The sequence below is a fragment of the Perognathus longimembris genome, chromosome 15 (genome assembly GCF_023159225.1).
Source record: "Perognathus longimembris pacificus isolate PPM17 chromosome 15, ASM2315922v1, whole genome shotgun sequence".
Classification (NCBI taxonomy): domain Eukaryota; kingdom Metazoa; phylum Chordata; class Mammalia; order Rodentia; family Heteromyidae; genus Perognathus; species Perognathus longimembris.
The window spans coordinates 9,219,219-9,234,463 of record NC_063175.1 but is presented as its reverse complement, the minus strand read 5'-3'; the positions used below and the strand labels follow the sequence as shown (position 1 = coordinate 9,234,463).

General features: G+C 39.6%; 1 protein-coding gene across 5 annotated transcripts in view; it reads left to right on the top strand.

Moving 5' to 3' along the window:
* Window positions 1–15,245, top strand: part of Cep192 (centrosomal protein 192) — a 107,888-nt gene that overhangs the window by 73,333 nt on the left and 19,310 nt on the right. For all 5 annotated transcript variants that reach the window (XM_048363095.1, XM_048363093.1, XM_048363097.1 and 2 more), the window contains 7 exons: window positions 2,302–2,480; window positions 2,982–3,105; window positions 4,605–4,710; window positions 5,108–5,315; window positions 8,000–8,079; window positions 8,980–9,075; window positions 14,919–15,038. In XM_048363095.1, coding sequence (XP_048219052.1) covers window positions 2,302–2,480; window positions 2,982–3,105; window positions 4,605–4,710; window positions 5,108–5,315; window positions 8,000–8,079; window positions 8,980–9,075; window positions 14,919–15,038 — 913 coding nt within the window. The remainder of the gene's footprint in view (window positions 1–2,301; window positions 2,481–2,981; window positions 3,106–4,604; window positions 4,711–5,107; window positions 5,316–7,999; window positions 8,080–8,979; window positions 9,076–14,918; window positions 15,039–15,245) is intronic.

The following is a 15,245-nucleotide window of genomic DNA, read 5'->3' as shown; positions in this document are numbered from 1 at the left end:
GAATGTGGCTTAGCGGTAAAGTGTTTGCCTAGCATGCATGAAGCCCTGGATTCTATTCTTAAGTACCACATAAACAGAAAAAGCCACAGGTGTGCTGTGGAAAAGAGTGCTAACCTTGAGCAAAAGAAGCTCAGGGACAGTGCCTAGGCCCTGAGTCCAAGCCCCAGGACTGCCCCCCACCCCCCCAAAAAAAGTGCTTGGGTTTGAACTTAGGTTTTCATACTTAATAGGCAGACACTGCTTGAGTCATACCTCCTACTCTTTTTTTCTGGTGATTTTTTTTTTTTTCCAGATAGTATCTCCCTTGTTTTTCTGGAACAGTAGAAGTTTAATTTGAAAACTGGGGATTAGAGACCGTTGGTTTTATAAAATTGGTGATTTTCTAATAAAATCAGTTTTGAAGCACTAGTGATTATGAAATTCATTTGAATTATTGTTAAACAAGTCTAATAAAGATCCTGGTAGATTGTATTAGCATTTCTTCCTATTAGAAGACGTTCCTGTTCTAGTATTTCTTAGTGTCATTGTCATAAAAACAAGTTGTCATTGTGCAGTTCTATTATGTAAAGAATTTGATTTTTCTTACATTTTGGATATTGGGTCATTTTCTAGTAAATCTTTCTCTTTTTTTTAACCTAGTTCTCAGGTTTGAACTTGGTTTCTCAAAATTTGCTCAGCTTGCTAATGTTACTGGCACTCTAATGCTTGAGCAATGTTCTCAGCCCAGCTTTTGCTGGTTATTTTAGAGATGGTGTTTCATGGACTTTTCTGACTGAGTTGGCTTTGAGCCATGATTGTCTTTTAATAAACTTCAGATGCAGAATCAGGCGGAAAAATAATGGAAATCACTGAATTTTCTACTAAAAGTTCATTATACTATGTAACTTATGTTGCTTTTTTTTCTTTTCTTTTTTTGTTTGGTTGGTCATGGGGCTTGAACTCTGGTGATCTACTATGTTGAGTCACAGTGCCACTTCTGGTTTTCTGGTGGTTAACTGGAGATCAAAGTCTCGTGGGGCTGGGAATATGGCCTAGTGGCAAGAGTGCTTGCCTACTACACATGAAGCTCTTGGTTCGATTCCCCAGCACCACATATATGGAAAATGGCCAGAAGGGGCGCTGTGGCTCAGGTGGCAGAGTGCTAGCCTTGAGTGGGAAGAAGCCAGGGACGGTGCTCAGGCCCTGAGTCCAAGGCCAAAAAAAAAAAAAGTCTCGTGGACCTTCCTGCCTAGGCTGGCTTTGAAACTCAAGTCTTCAGATCTGAGCCTCCTAAGTAGGTAGGATTAAGGCTTGTGCCAATGCCATCTGGCTTCATTTGTTTTTTTTTTTGTGTGTGTGTTTTTTTTTGGCCAGTTCTGGGGCTTGGACTCAGGGCCTGAGCACTGTCCCTGGCTTCTTTTTGCTCAAGGCTAGCACTCTGCCACTTGAGCCACAGAGCCACTTCTGGCCGTTTTCTGTATATGTGGTGCTGGGGAATTGAACCCAGGGCCTCACGTATACGAGGCAAGCTCTCTTGCCACTAGGCCATATCCCCAGCCCCGCTTCATTTGTTTTATATATACTTATTTTTCTTGCAGTGCTTGGGGTCAACCTCAGAGCATTGACTGTGTTAGGTAAATGCCTCTCCTCAGAGTTATACTCCTAACCTATATAAATAAAATGTATATAAATAAGTATATTAACATGAATGGAAATGTGGAGAAGTTTTCTTTTTTATTTATTTATTTATTTTGCTGCTGTTCTGGGGGCTTGAGCTCAGGGCTTAGCTTTCTACCACTTAAGCCACAGCTCTGTTTTTCGCTTTTTGATGGTTAATTGGAGATAACAGTCTTTATGGACTTTACTCTCTGAGCTGGCTTTGAATTACAGTCCTCAGATCTCAGCCTCCTGACAGCTAGGATTACAAACATGAGACACCAGTGACCCTTTTGGAGGATTTTTTTTTAAAATTTTTACTGTAAAGCTGATGTACAGAGGGGTACATTAGGTAAAGAGTACATTTCTTTTTGGACAATGTTACCCCTTCCCTCGCTCTCTCCTAGTTTTTCCTCCCATACTCACTGTCAAGTTGGATAATTCATTTTCAACATAGTGTTATTGAGTTATTGGATTTGTTCACTCTTTGTTCCTGGCTAGAGGATTTTTTTTAAATTCACACAAAAATATATGGCATGGAATATCCTTTTAGTTTTGTCTAATTGTTTTTATTTTATAAAGCATTCATATTAAATGTGAAAGACTCTGCTTTTCATAATTTTTAACTTCTCTCTGCTGTTTTCACTTTTGAATAATGTTTTCTAGTGACTTGAGTCCTTCTGGGAAGCACAGTGGCAATATCTCTTTGGATGTTTTACCAGTTAAAGGTCCTCAGGGGTCTCCTTTTCTCTCACAAACTGCCCACTCACCTCAAGATACAGCAGCCTCTGAAGAGATGTGGACCATCCACCCTGAACACTTGATTCTGGTAGCTCCTTCTTCTTGTGAGTATTTCAGCAACAAGTCATCAGATGTGCCTTTCGGAGTTGTTGTCTGTGTTCTGTCCTCATACGTAGTTGGACAGACTCCCACCTCAGAGACCTGATTAGATAGAACTCATTTGGAGCCCTAGCCTGCCTACCTCAACTTCTTGACAGCAGAGCCACACCTCACCCTAGTAGTTATTACCTTAACCCTCATAATGTTGGTTCAGAATCAGAACAAATTTGATATGTACACGTGTGCAAAAATTAAAACCAGGAGGTAACAATTGTGAGATTGCTAATTTTCTTTTTGTTCAAGGTTTTCAGTGTTTTTGTAGTTTCTAAGAGTTACCAAGTATGCCTTTTAAACAAAGATTTGACATTCCCATGGTTGAGTAGCTAAGAATTGCAAAGTAAGCCATTATAATAACTAGTGTACTTATTTAAAATTTATTTTAATTTATACTTGTCTTGTTCAATATTGCTAAATGGAAGTTACATCTGCTTTATCTGATACAATAGGTGATATAGCAAAAACTGGACGTTTCCAGATTGCTAATAATTCTCTCAGGTTGCTGAAATTTGAACTATACTGGCCAGCCCATTGCCTGACAGTCACACCACAACATGGATTTATTGCACCAGAGTAAGTATGTCTTCAGTGTTGTTCTGAGTGTTATTCAGATGACATCATAATGATGTTAAGGATTCAGTAATACTCATTTAAATTTATTCAGGGTTTTAGCATAAAGTTCAGTATAGAGGTGCTTGCCGGGCATGTGCAAGGCCCTGAGTTATGTCACATGCACTGCAAAACAAAATTTTTTCAGTAGTGGTTTGTACTGTGCTGTACAAAGTGTACACCTAGTTCTTGTATACATCAATGGGGTCAAGACTCATTCCCTTTAGTGGAGCGGAGGTCTCATACACACAGCCAGGTAGACTGTGCCCTAAGGTGGTGGAGGAAAGTGTTTGGGATGGAAAGGAGTACAAAGGCAAGGAATAAAAGCAGGCTGTGTGATAATGGATGACAATCTCTTAAATCCTTAGGGGGTCTGGTTGTCTCCTAGTTTGGAATATACTCATTTTTTTTTCCTGAAAGACAGATTTGAGAGTCAACTTCTTGCCTTGTAATATATCTGAGCCATAAGCTAGCTTACTGTTTTCTACCTAGATGTTACGAGGAAGTATACATTAGGGCCAGATGTTAACACAATTTCCCTCTGTACTCAGCCTACTTACTGGCAAGGTAAAGCCACAGTTTTGCAGCTATCCAGAACTTTACCTTGGTGAGCACACAGCTCTCCATTCTGGAAGGGACGTTATATTTTGGATTAGCAGTTTTTGAAAAGAATAATTTGGAGTTTTTTTTTACATTGGCAAAATGATGCATATTTGGAAAGTTGGCTGAGGTCTGAGCTAAAATATGGACAAAGACACTCCAGAGACTGCTTTACTGAGACCAAAGCAATCCACTCAGTATTCTGCAAGCCTTTGCCAATTAATAGATGGAAGGATAGGGATAGAACAGGTGTTTTCCAAAGCCTCTTATAATCCTACCTATTTAGCTATTAGCAGTGGAAAATAATCTTGCCATGTTATTTTTGGTGGTAAAATGATGATTTCTGTTAGGTATAATTCTGATTTCATTATCCACATTTAAATTCTTTGGAACTCATGTTCCTTCAAGAGAATTTTGAACATGAAAAAGCATGATTTCTCTCTCGCTCCCTCTTTGTAAAATATCTCCTTTCCTACTTTTCTTCCAGTTTGCTGCCTAGATTTTACTTAGCTTAGTGCCTTAACTATATTATCCTTTATATCATGTGGCTCAGAGGTTTTGTAGTATGGTCCGTTTGCTACAGAAATTTCATTTTGAATTGCTTTTGAGATAGCATATCTGTGGTGTGGTTTTCCTACGAATATGTCCTTGGGCTCATGGATTCATGCCATACAACTTTGTGTTGGCCATTCAATCAAGGTTTGAGGCCAGATGAGCCAGACGTGGGAAAGTATAGGAGCTAACCTAGTTCTCTGGTGTCATGGGGATAGTTGGTCATTGACAGAACAGTGGCTGAAACCTTATTACTGCTTCTGCTAATAGAATATTTTTGGGTTTTATTATTACATTCTTTTTTTTTTAAGGAGTAAACTACAAATTCTTGTGAGTCCTAATTCTTCCTTATCAACAAAACAGTCTATGTTCCCATGGAGTGGTTTGATCTATATTCACTGTGACAATGGACAAAAGGTACTGTACAATGATTTTTGTGAGCAACATTCCTTTTATTTTGTACCTTCATTTTCATAATCCTTGTTAGCAATTATGCTTTCTAAGTCAAATGAAGGCCAACTAGCTGTATTTCATCAGAGTATTTTGTACATAATTTTTCTCTTAGTTTTCTAAATCATTTGATAGAGGTTAGAGCCTAGAAGCCATTGCTAATTTGCAAAAGTTACTTTAAGGGGAGAAAAAGAATATGATAGCAAGAGAAAAGACATAGTCTTTGTAATTTTAATAAACCTTAATCTCTAAATTTGTTAAGTGTTTCACTTATTTGGATTTTTTTTCTCTGCCTCAAATTAAAAATCTTTGTTTCAAACTTATAGTTACCTTTGTGTCTTAGACTTTATTTGGCTTATTTCAGAAATTCGTGAAAGTTCAAATTCAAGAAGATTTGACTGAAGAAGACCTTTTGACTCGTTTGGCTTCTAGCACATTTGGAATTCTTACCCCCACATCTGAACCTCCCATTAGTCATATGACAAAGCCAGCAGTAAAACCACCTTCCACAAAAGTTGAACTAAGAAGCAAGATGATTGCTTTTCCTACAACAGAATCTGGTAAAACTTCAGGTATTGTATCACAAAAATTATTTGGGTCAAACACCTACTGCTGTATTGAGTCTAGATGTACTCTGTTATTTTTTTCTGTTATCATACTTTAGTTATATGGGGCATGGATTTCATTGACATTTCCACTCATGTATGTAATATATTCCATTCAATCTGACCCCCTCTATCAATGTCCCTTTCTCCTCTACCCCTATCCTAAGAACTGATGAATTGATCAATTTTCATATGTGGAAACTATCTACTTTGACCATATTCATCTTCATTCACTCTGCTTATTAGCTTTACCCCCTTCTTATATTTACCTCCCACGACAGAACCTATTTCTGCTTTCTTATTATCTAATATGTTAATATATCTTGGCAGTGCTGAGGGTTGAACCCAGCACATAACATGTGTAAAGTGCTCTCCCATTGATTTGAAAGCATAATCTTAAGATGTGAATTCCATATCTGGGTGCCAGTAGCTCACACTTATAATCCTAGCTATTGAGGTGGCTGAGATGTGGTATGAAGCCAGCCCAGGCAAAAAAAAAGTCCGAGACTGTTTGTCTCCAATTAACCACCAAAAAGCCAGATGTGAAGCTGTGGCTTAAGTAATAGGGTGCTAGCCTTGAGCAAAAAAAGCTCTGGGACAGCCCTCAGGCCCTGCGTTCAATCCCCAGTACTAGCACAATTTTAAAAAAGGAAATTCTAAGATTAAAATTGACATTGAGGGCTGGGAATGTGGCTTAGTGGTAGAGTGTTTGCCTAGCAAGCACAGAGCCCTGGGTTTGATTCCTCAGCACCACATAAACAGAAAAAGCCAGAAGTGGCTCTATGGCTCAAGAGGTAGAGTGCTAGCCTTGAGCAAAAAGAAGCCAGGGACAGTGCTCAGGCCCTGAATCCAAGCCCCAGTACTGGTCCCCCCCCCCCAAAAAAAAAAGACATTGAATAACAAGGCATTGAGTTACTCAGTATTTCTGGTATTTTGGATTTTATTTGATGGCCAGAACTGTCCTTCCCTAACTCTTAACAGATACCTGACCTGAATTACCAATTTAGAAGAACGAGAGGCCAGGCCAGTGGGTAGAGCTGGGTTCTGTCACTAGTGACTTCTGAGGTGCTTGAGAGACAAAGACAGTTCAGTGTCCCTGTTTGTAAACTGTTATCACTTTCACCTTCCACAGAAGGCATGGAGGTGAATTCATTTGTTCAATGTTATATGTAAATTCATTCCTATATTTGTCATCTTCTAGACACTCTTTAATGCTAATGCTTCTCAACAAAAAATCTTGTGATAATTGTTTTCTTTTTCTATTTCATTCTTCCTTTCTCTGCTGGCGTTGACTAAATGAGTAGTGGTGTAGCAGCCTATTAGAAAAAGGTTTCAGGGGCTATCTCATCAAGCTGTTTGTCATCTTGCTTCTCAAAGTGATTTCTTCTTCAGCCATAGATAGCATCCATCTTCGATGTGTCTCTCCTGGACCTTTCCATTCACCTCCAGGAAACTCACTGTAATCTCATTCCATTTCAAGCCCTACCCTTCATGGGTCACTTATTCCAGGGATTGAGCATTTCTCTAATCTCATGATAGCCTTCAGTCCAGGGCTCTAAAACTGTAGTGTCTCTATTACCTTGCTTAGGTCCCTCTTCTCTTAAACCCCTTCTTTTCTGCCTAACTTCCACAGAGTATGTCTGCACCAGTGGCTGGTGTCTCTACTCCCTTAGAGCTTCTATGCTTTCCCCTATCCCCCATTCCCTGCTCCTTCTCTAATTTTTTTTACAATTCTCTATTTTGCCTCACCATTGGACTAAATGAAAGCTTTCTGTTTCTATCACAGATGCAGCCCTCTCTGTGTAATCTAGGCCCATCTTTTTTCTTGCCTTCTCAAGGTCTTACTCTGGTTCCTTCTTTCCTGGGCCACGAGTTTCTCATTCTTTTTGTATTTACCTCTGTCTGTGATAGAGACTAGCATCATAGTCTGGGAGATACCTTCCTTGGCCCTCATTTCTCTCCCTGCAGATGTCCCCTTTCCAGCATGACTTCTAGTGGAAGAGTTCTTCCTTTCTGAGCCTGTTGTATTGCCATTCCCCACTGTTAGACCTGTTCCCATCGGGGTCCTTCTTAGATGTCCCTGGTTATCTGATCCTTCCACAATATTGACCTCACAGCTTCTGTAACTGATGCCCTGTGTTTTTCAGCCTCACTTGCTCATTATGAGATTTGTTTGCTGACTCTTTTATTTGCCAACTAATGATGTTTGGCACATCTGGGCTAGTCCACCTGTGCTACTCTCATGACAGGTAATGATTACCTGTCGTTTGTGACGGTGATGACTGCAGTATGCTCAGACAAGCTTACCCAAGTGTCCGCTTGGCTCCTGTATATGGGCATCTCACAGGGGCATCGAATGTATAAGCCCTAAAACAAAACGGGCTTCTCCAGTCTTACTGTGTCAGTAAATGACAATGCTGTCTTTTCATTCCTCACTTCAGCCCTTCCATGTCTTTGCATTGTGCTTTGAATAAAATCCAAAATTGGATGTTGGACACACATTTTTTTAAAATCCCATAGTTCCTATTAGACTCTGTCAGGGTCACTACTCGATTAGTGAGGTCCTAAGATTAGTGAGGTCCTAAGGCCGTCACTCAGGACTGCTGTCACCGACTTGTCAGTGTGAGCTGTGGTTCCTGTGTTCCTTTCAGAGAACTATCTGGAATTTGAGAATCATGGCCCTGTGGATGTGAAGTGGCACCTGTCATCTTTTGCTCCCCCGTATGTCAAGGTCAGTCACGACTGCCTCAGATACGCTCATCTTAATGTTTAGGTTATATGTGGACTATGAAAACACAGAGTATACACAGATTGGTTATTGGTCTCCCAAACTCACTTGGTTTTCTATATAGATGTAGACAATATATGGAGTCTTCTTTTAACCAGGTGTTTTTGAGAGTCAAATTAGAAAATTTGTATAAATTTTATATGTTTTCTCTATTTAATCCTAGTCCTGATTTTTTTTTATTGAAATCACTTTATTTTGAGGAGTAGTAAGGGTTTTATTATTTTATTGAGCACTGAGGGTACACAGACTCCTCCCAGTATCCTGAGTGCTGTTATGTTTCAGCTATAGTTTCTGGTATGTAGGGTGAAGCACTCTGCTAGTACCCTTAGTCTACCATCTTCTGTATGGGTCTGCCAGTGGCACTGCCCCAAATGAGCAGCCTCTCATTTGTGTTCTTTACAACACTAACCTGTCTGCTGTATGGTTTTGGTGACAGTTACCATTTTGAGTTACACCATTATTAAAATGTGTGCAAAAGATAGCAGACCTACTACAATAAACAGTAACTGACATTGCAGATGGTTTTAAAGTGCATATTTTGCAGCGTCCCCATCAACTCTGAGGAAAGGGCAGTGAATTGATACCGTGTACTGTAACATGGAGCTTCCTGCAGCCAATGAAGTTGGTCATGAACATTGCTATGTGTGACTTCATCACACTGAGCCACAGTGGCTTAACCCAAGAACACTTCCTCTTGAGAGGGCATTGTGCTCTCCTTGTGATCTACTAAATAGGCTTAGTATGTTAGGGTGTCCATGGTAAGCATGAAAATAATGATGTATTTAATACCAGTCCACTGACTTTTATGGTTCTTATTTGACTATTTAAATGATTTCTTCACAGGGAGTTGATGAAAGTGGAGATGTTTTTAGAGCTACGTACACAGCGTTTAGATGTTCTCCCATTTCTGGTATACTGGAAAGCAATAAAATCCAAAAGGTGAGCTTTACTAGATTGTTTTCAAGTTAGTAAGTACATGATGTGATTTAGCCCAGAGTACCTCATGTGACCCTACCGCTTCAGTTTATCTTCCCTAAACCACTGCTAGTCTCAGAGCCAGTCTATCCACAGGGGAAGAAGCCTCCTAGGTTCAATGTGAGGAAAGTATGAAGTAAGCTGATTGCATATTTGGTAAGGAGACTGCAGCTGCCAGTGCTTACAGCATACTTCTCTAATCCAAATGACTTTGGCTACCTGCCAGAGCCAGAGAAATCTACCACTAGGCAACAACTCATGTTCATAACATAGGCACCAATATTTCTTTATGGGCAACAGATTCCTCCAGCTGCTGTGAGACTTTTAACACCTTAGTTTATTTCTAGCCCTGACATCAGAAGTCTCCTCATGGCAGGCATCATCCATTTGGCCTTGTTAATATACTCTGTCATTTTAATTGCTAAAATTCAAAGAGTCATACTTATATATATTCATAAAGGCTTCTGGTAAGTTCTAGGATATAGCTATGAACTCATCATTGATTACAAAAGGCTCTTGTGACTTCTATAATAATTGCTGAAACTTAGTCCTTCATTAGGCCTTAAAGAGTTTCTCACTTTTTTTTGGAAAGCACATAATTTTCGAGAGTTTCTCACTTTTTTTTTTTTTGAAAGCACATAATTGTCCAAAAAATATTTTATTCTATTCCCTAAACCACAACAGAAACAAACCCGGAGGACAGGGGACAGACACATTGTTCAAAGAAAGAAGGATTGCAAAAAGAAAATAAACCAGAAGGAACGATATCCCATGTTAATGGAGGGGATGAATTATCATTATCCTAACAGCAGTACTTGCTGAATTGATCTACAGATTTAATCCCTATTAAAACCCCAGTTGAGCTATTTTGAAATTTTTTTGAGCGTCAAAAAGGGTCTAACTGTACACAGCTCATAATTATATGGGTGAATATAATATAACAAATGCTATGACATCATTAATGAGTTGTAGCAGAAAAAGGTTTCAGGAGAACTTTGTCTTGTAAGAATTAGAACTGAGGGGGTCCATACTTATCTGGCATTCACCTTGGTATAGCTGTGATTAGAATATACCTTATAAGAATTCCGGGGATCTTCTTGATTCCTCATTTAAAGTGACATACTTGTGGCCACTTGCACTGATTTACCCTATAACTAAGCAGCCATCTGCATAGGTTCCTTTGTGTGTACATGGTAATCTTCAAATTATGGCTCCTTGGCAATTATTAGAGCCCTTTGATACTTTGGCTCTAGTTTCTCAGTTTAAGCAATTACACAATTCATTATATAAGGGATACATACACTTAGCATGCTGACAGTCCCTCCTTTACTGTACTAAGTCCAATCTAGCTTTAATGGAAAAATTGATAAAGTTGGTAGCAGCAGGAATATAATGATGTGTCTGAATTATACTATTTGGGAGAATAAGCAGTATATTTATTAGAGACTTTTCTTTCCGTTGGCTTATTTTGAGATCTTTTCTTTTGAGGCTTCAATGAAACAGTTTACTCCACAAGTACTGCAAAAACATAAAACAAAAATAACTTAGAAATACTGGTCCTTAGAAGACACAAGCCAGAAATGAGCATTCACTTCATACCTGAGATAGCTGTGATTTAAAGTGAACAAAAAAGCAGAAAATCTCTATATGGAGGATGTTGAGAAGCTGAAACTTTCATGTTTCTGATGAGAATGTAATGATGCTACAGCCATTGTGAAAAAGTTTAACAATTCCTCAATAGACAAAACATAGAAACACCATATGACCCAGAATTTCCACTTCCGAATATTTACTTTAAAAAATTGAAACAGGTGTTCAAGCAGAAATTTGTGCACAAATATTCATAGCACAGTTATTCACAATCACCTATAAAGACAGAAATAACCTAAATGTCAACTGATTGCTAAGCAAAATGTAGTTGGTTTTTTTTTTTTTTGGCAGCAAAATACTTCTTGGCAATAAAAATAACTAACAGCTGGGTGCCCATGGCTCACGCCTATAATCCTAGCTACTCAGGAGGCTGAGATCTGAGGATCACGGTTCAAAACCAGCGTGGGCAGGAAAGTTCGTGAGACTCTTACCTCCAATTAACCACAGAAAAACTGGAAGTGGCACTGTGGCTCTTAAGTGATGGAGCGTCAGCCTTGAGCTGAGGAGCTCAGGACAGCACCCAGGCCCAGAGTTCAAGCCCGACAACCAACCAAAAAAAAACAAACCAAAACAACAAAAACCGGGCATTACTAATACATACTCCTTTCAGATGACTAAGCATTTAAAACCATTATACTAAGTGAAAGAAACCAGTCATGACAGACCACATATTGGATGAAATATATGAGCCGGCAAATGTGTGGAGACACAAGATTAGTGGTTGCTATGGGCTGAAGTGAGGGTGGAAAATGGGAAGACTACGGATGTGTTGGGATTTGTTTGGTAATTGTTGAAAACCTCTTATAAGCTAGTGTTCATGCCTTCATAGTTCTATAAATTTACAAAATGCCATTGGCTACCCTCGAATGGGCACATTGTGAGGCCCATTGTATTGTCAGGTGTAGTTACATAAATACACAGAAAAGATGGACGGGAACAAAATGTCTCACATTCATGAGTTCCAGATGGGAGGTGAGTGTGTGCCTGCCATGCAGGGTTCCAGTGGAAAGCATCACGGGTCAGGTTGCACACAGTGAGGTTGAGGACAGAGCTTAGTAGGCATGTCCTTTATTGGGGTTTCCACAGAAAACACAAAACAGGGCAGGACCAACAACTCAGGCGTGGCTTGGATGGATTATTTTGGCTAACTATAGTGGTAGTGCCTGGTTACCTGGTTCCTGGCTCCAGATGACTAAGGCAGAGAAGCCATGCCCCTTGGGTTGTGGCAAGTATGCTGTAGCTCTGCACTGGCAACTTCCCATAGTTAAAGCAAGTTCCCTGCTGAGCCCGTGCCTAAGCATTGACTAGTCCTGCCGAAAGTAATCGTTAAAATACATGAATATCATAATAGTCCCAAACTTGCAGGAAGTGGCGGTACACTAGCCTTGAGCAAAAGAAGCTCAAGAACAGTGCCCAAGTCCTGAGTTCAAGTTCCAGGACCAGCAATAATAATAATTATTAATCATAATAATAATGGCAAGCTGGGTGCTGGTGGCTCATGCCTATAATCCTCGCTATTCAGGAAGCTGAGATCGGAGGCTATTCAAAGCCAGCCTGGGCAGAAAAGTCCAAAAATCATCTCCAGTTATCCACCCTGAAACCAGAAGTGGATCTATATAGCTCAAAATGGTAGAGCGCTATCCTTGAGCACAAAAGCTCAGGAACAGCACCCAAGCCTCCTGACCAACCAAAAACAAAAGAAACATGGATTAAAGATCAGATTGTGTTTCAAAAATTTCTTGTTTTAAATGTTTAGCATAGAAATGAAATGTTCTTAGGTTGCTTTTTTTGCCAGTCCTAGGGCTTGAACTCAGGGCCTGAGCACTGTCCCTGGCTTCTTTTTGCTCAAGACTAGCACTCTGCCACTTGAGCCACAGCGCCACTTCTGGCCATTTTCTATATATGTGGTGCTGGGGAATTGAACCCAGGGCCTCATGTATACGAGGCAAGCACTCTTGCCACTAGGCCATATCCCCAGCCCCCTTAGGTTTTTGATTTGTGTTGTGTTCATCACTATATCCTAGAGCAAGTAAGTACTGCAACTAGTAAATTTTTGCCAAATGTGTAGAGAGTTTGGTTGTTGAATTTGCATTAGAGATAAAAAAAAACAAAAAAACTGTGTTCTGTGTGTGCATGCGTGCATACTGTACATGTACGTATGCACGCGTTCTCGGCTTTTTTTGTATGATTATATTTTATTAAATATATTCAATTGTTATTAAAAAAGTGACAGAGGGGTTACTGTTTCATAAATCAAGTAATACGTACATTTCATTTTGGACAATGTCACTCCTTCCTTTGCTCTCACCAAGTTTTTCCCTCCTGTCCCCACCCACAAATTGTATAGCTCATTTTCAACATAGTGTCTATCTACCACTTGAGTCATTCCTCTGCTTTGTGCTAGTTGGGTTTTTTTTGTTGTTGTTGTTGTTTTCCTGAGCCCATGTAGAAATATATTACCAAATAGCACAATTACTGATTTATACAGTAGTGACCCACAAGGAAAGTTAAATCAATTAGTTACAACGTATTAAAGTAGCAACAGTATACAGTAGTGTTTTGAGGCATTCGTCAGTATGATATGACTAAAGATAGTAAATATTGCTGGGCATCAATGGCTCATGCCTATTACTAGCTGAGGATCATCATTTGAAGAAGACTGAGATTAACCACCAAAAAGTCAGAAGTTGAGCTGTGGCTCAAGTGTTAAGAGTGCTAGCCTTGAGCAAAAGGAGTTTAGAGTCAGTGTCCAGGCCCCGAGTTCAAGCCCCAGTACTGACATGTAAAACAAGAGCAAAAGATTAATAAACAGTAAGGTACCTTTGTGTCACTAGAATATATCATGCAATACTAGCAGGTTTTTCCCCTTTTCTCTTTGTTTTGCTTTCATTTTGAAATTTGGGAGTAGCATAGTGAGGATTGCATATACCAGTCTCTTGTGGTTCCACAACAGTTGCCTGTTTGGTTTTTCTGCAGGATATGGTTATTTTCACTGTTTTGGTCCAGGTCCTCTTCCCTAGTTTAATTCCCTGAACTGGGTGCTCTCACCTGGATCAGTTCTGACTTTGCTTCTAGGCTTTCAGAAACTATAAGTCTCAACTACTGGGGTTATTATTTCTTAATGTCCACAAGAACAGAAATTAAGTCATTTTGATATTTTATTGTTTCAGCCCAGACTCAGAGATATTGAATCATTAATCCAGTTGTTGGTCACTTTTATTTGTTTGCTTTGGTGACAGTAGGATTTGAACTCAGACCCTCGGTCCTCCAATCTCCAAACCTGGGTGTTTTGCTTTTGGGTTTTGTTTTTTTTTTTTTCTGGTTAATTGGAGATAGAGTCTTGTAGATTTTTTCTGCCCAGGCTGGCTTCGAGTCTCAGTCTTCTGGTCTCAAGCTTCCTGAGTAGCCAGGATTACAGTCTTGAGCTACCAGCATCTGACTTGATCACTGTTATTAAATACACTGATTGGGGGGGGGGGGGCAAAGTTAAAGCTCTTAACACTAGTGTTGAAACACTGTTTACTAAATACTAACATTTTAAAGAAAGCACCTAGGCCCCAAATTCAATGCTCATGACTTCCCTTCCCCCTTCGAAAAAAACCGACTACTTTGTCATCATTGAGCTGTTCACAGTTTATACACATGCAGGTCATGTGTGTAACTATTTAAGCTGTGTACTCAGGGAAGCTGGCTCTGACTAACATTCTGAATGATGATATGAGCTGTGATAGTTTAGCAGAGCAGCACTTGCCTTGTTCCTGTTACCACCGACCCTCCCCCTCCTTCCTTCAGCTTCCTATCTCTGCAACTTCACCCTCACATTTCCTGGCCAGCAGAGGGGACCACAAGCATAGTGGTGAAAGATTGGATCATGTCTGCAGTAGGGCTTGTGCTAGAGGGCTTTAAGAGGGCTTTGAAAAATCACTTACTATATACATTTTGAAGAATGTGCAATATCAAGCTATAATAAACCAAAGTACATTTTGGATCTGGCCTAGTAGCAAGTCCAATGGGTATAAAACTGTTGAAATTCTTTTTTAGTCAGAGGGACAGCTAGCTAATGCACCAGCATGGTTCCTTTAGTGATTTCATACTGAAGTTCTGAATTGACAGTCCAACTGCATGTATGTAATGTGCCCTTTGGGTTTGTGTTATAGGTCTCCATCACATTTTTGCCCAGAGACAGGGGGGATTATGCTCAATTTTGGGATATTGAATGTCACCCTGTTAAAGAGCCTCACATGAAACAAACTTTAAGATTCCAGCTCTCAGGAAAAGTGAGTATTACACTGGTGTGTAAAAAATAAAACCCTACCTGCAAACCATCTGAGATACAGAATATTTTCCTGGTATTATTTCACTAATTCTAGTATGTAACACATGTCTTTTTCTGTCTGTCTTTATTAGTTGGCATGTTTGGCTCTATTCTCCATATAATGCATGAGACCAATGTTTGATTTAAACATGTACTCGTGTGTGTGTGT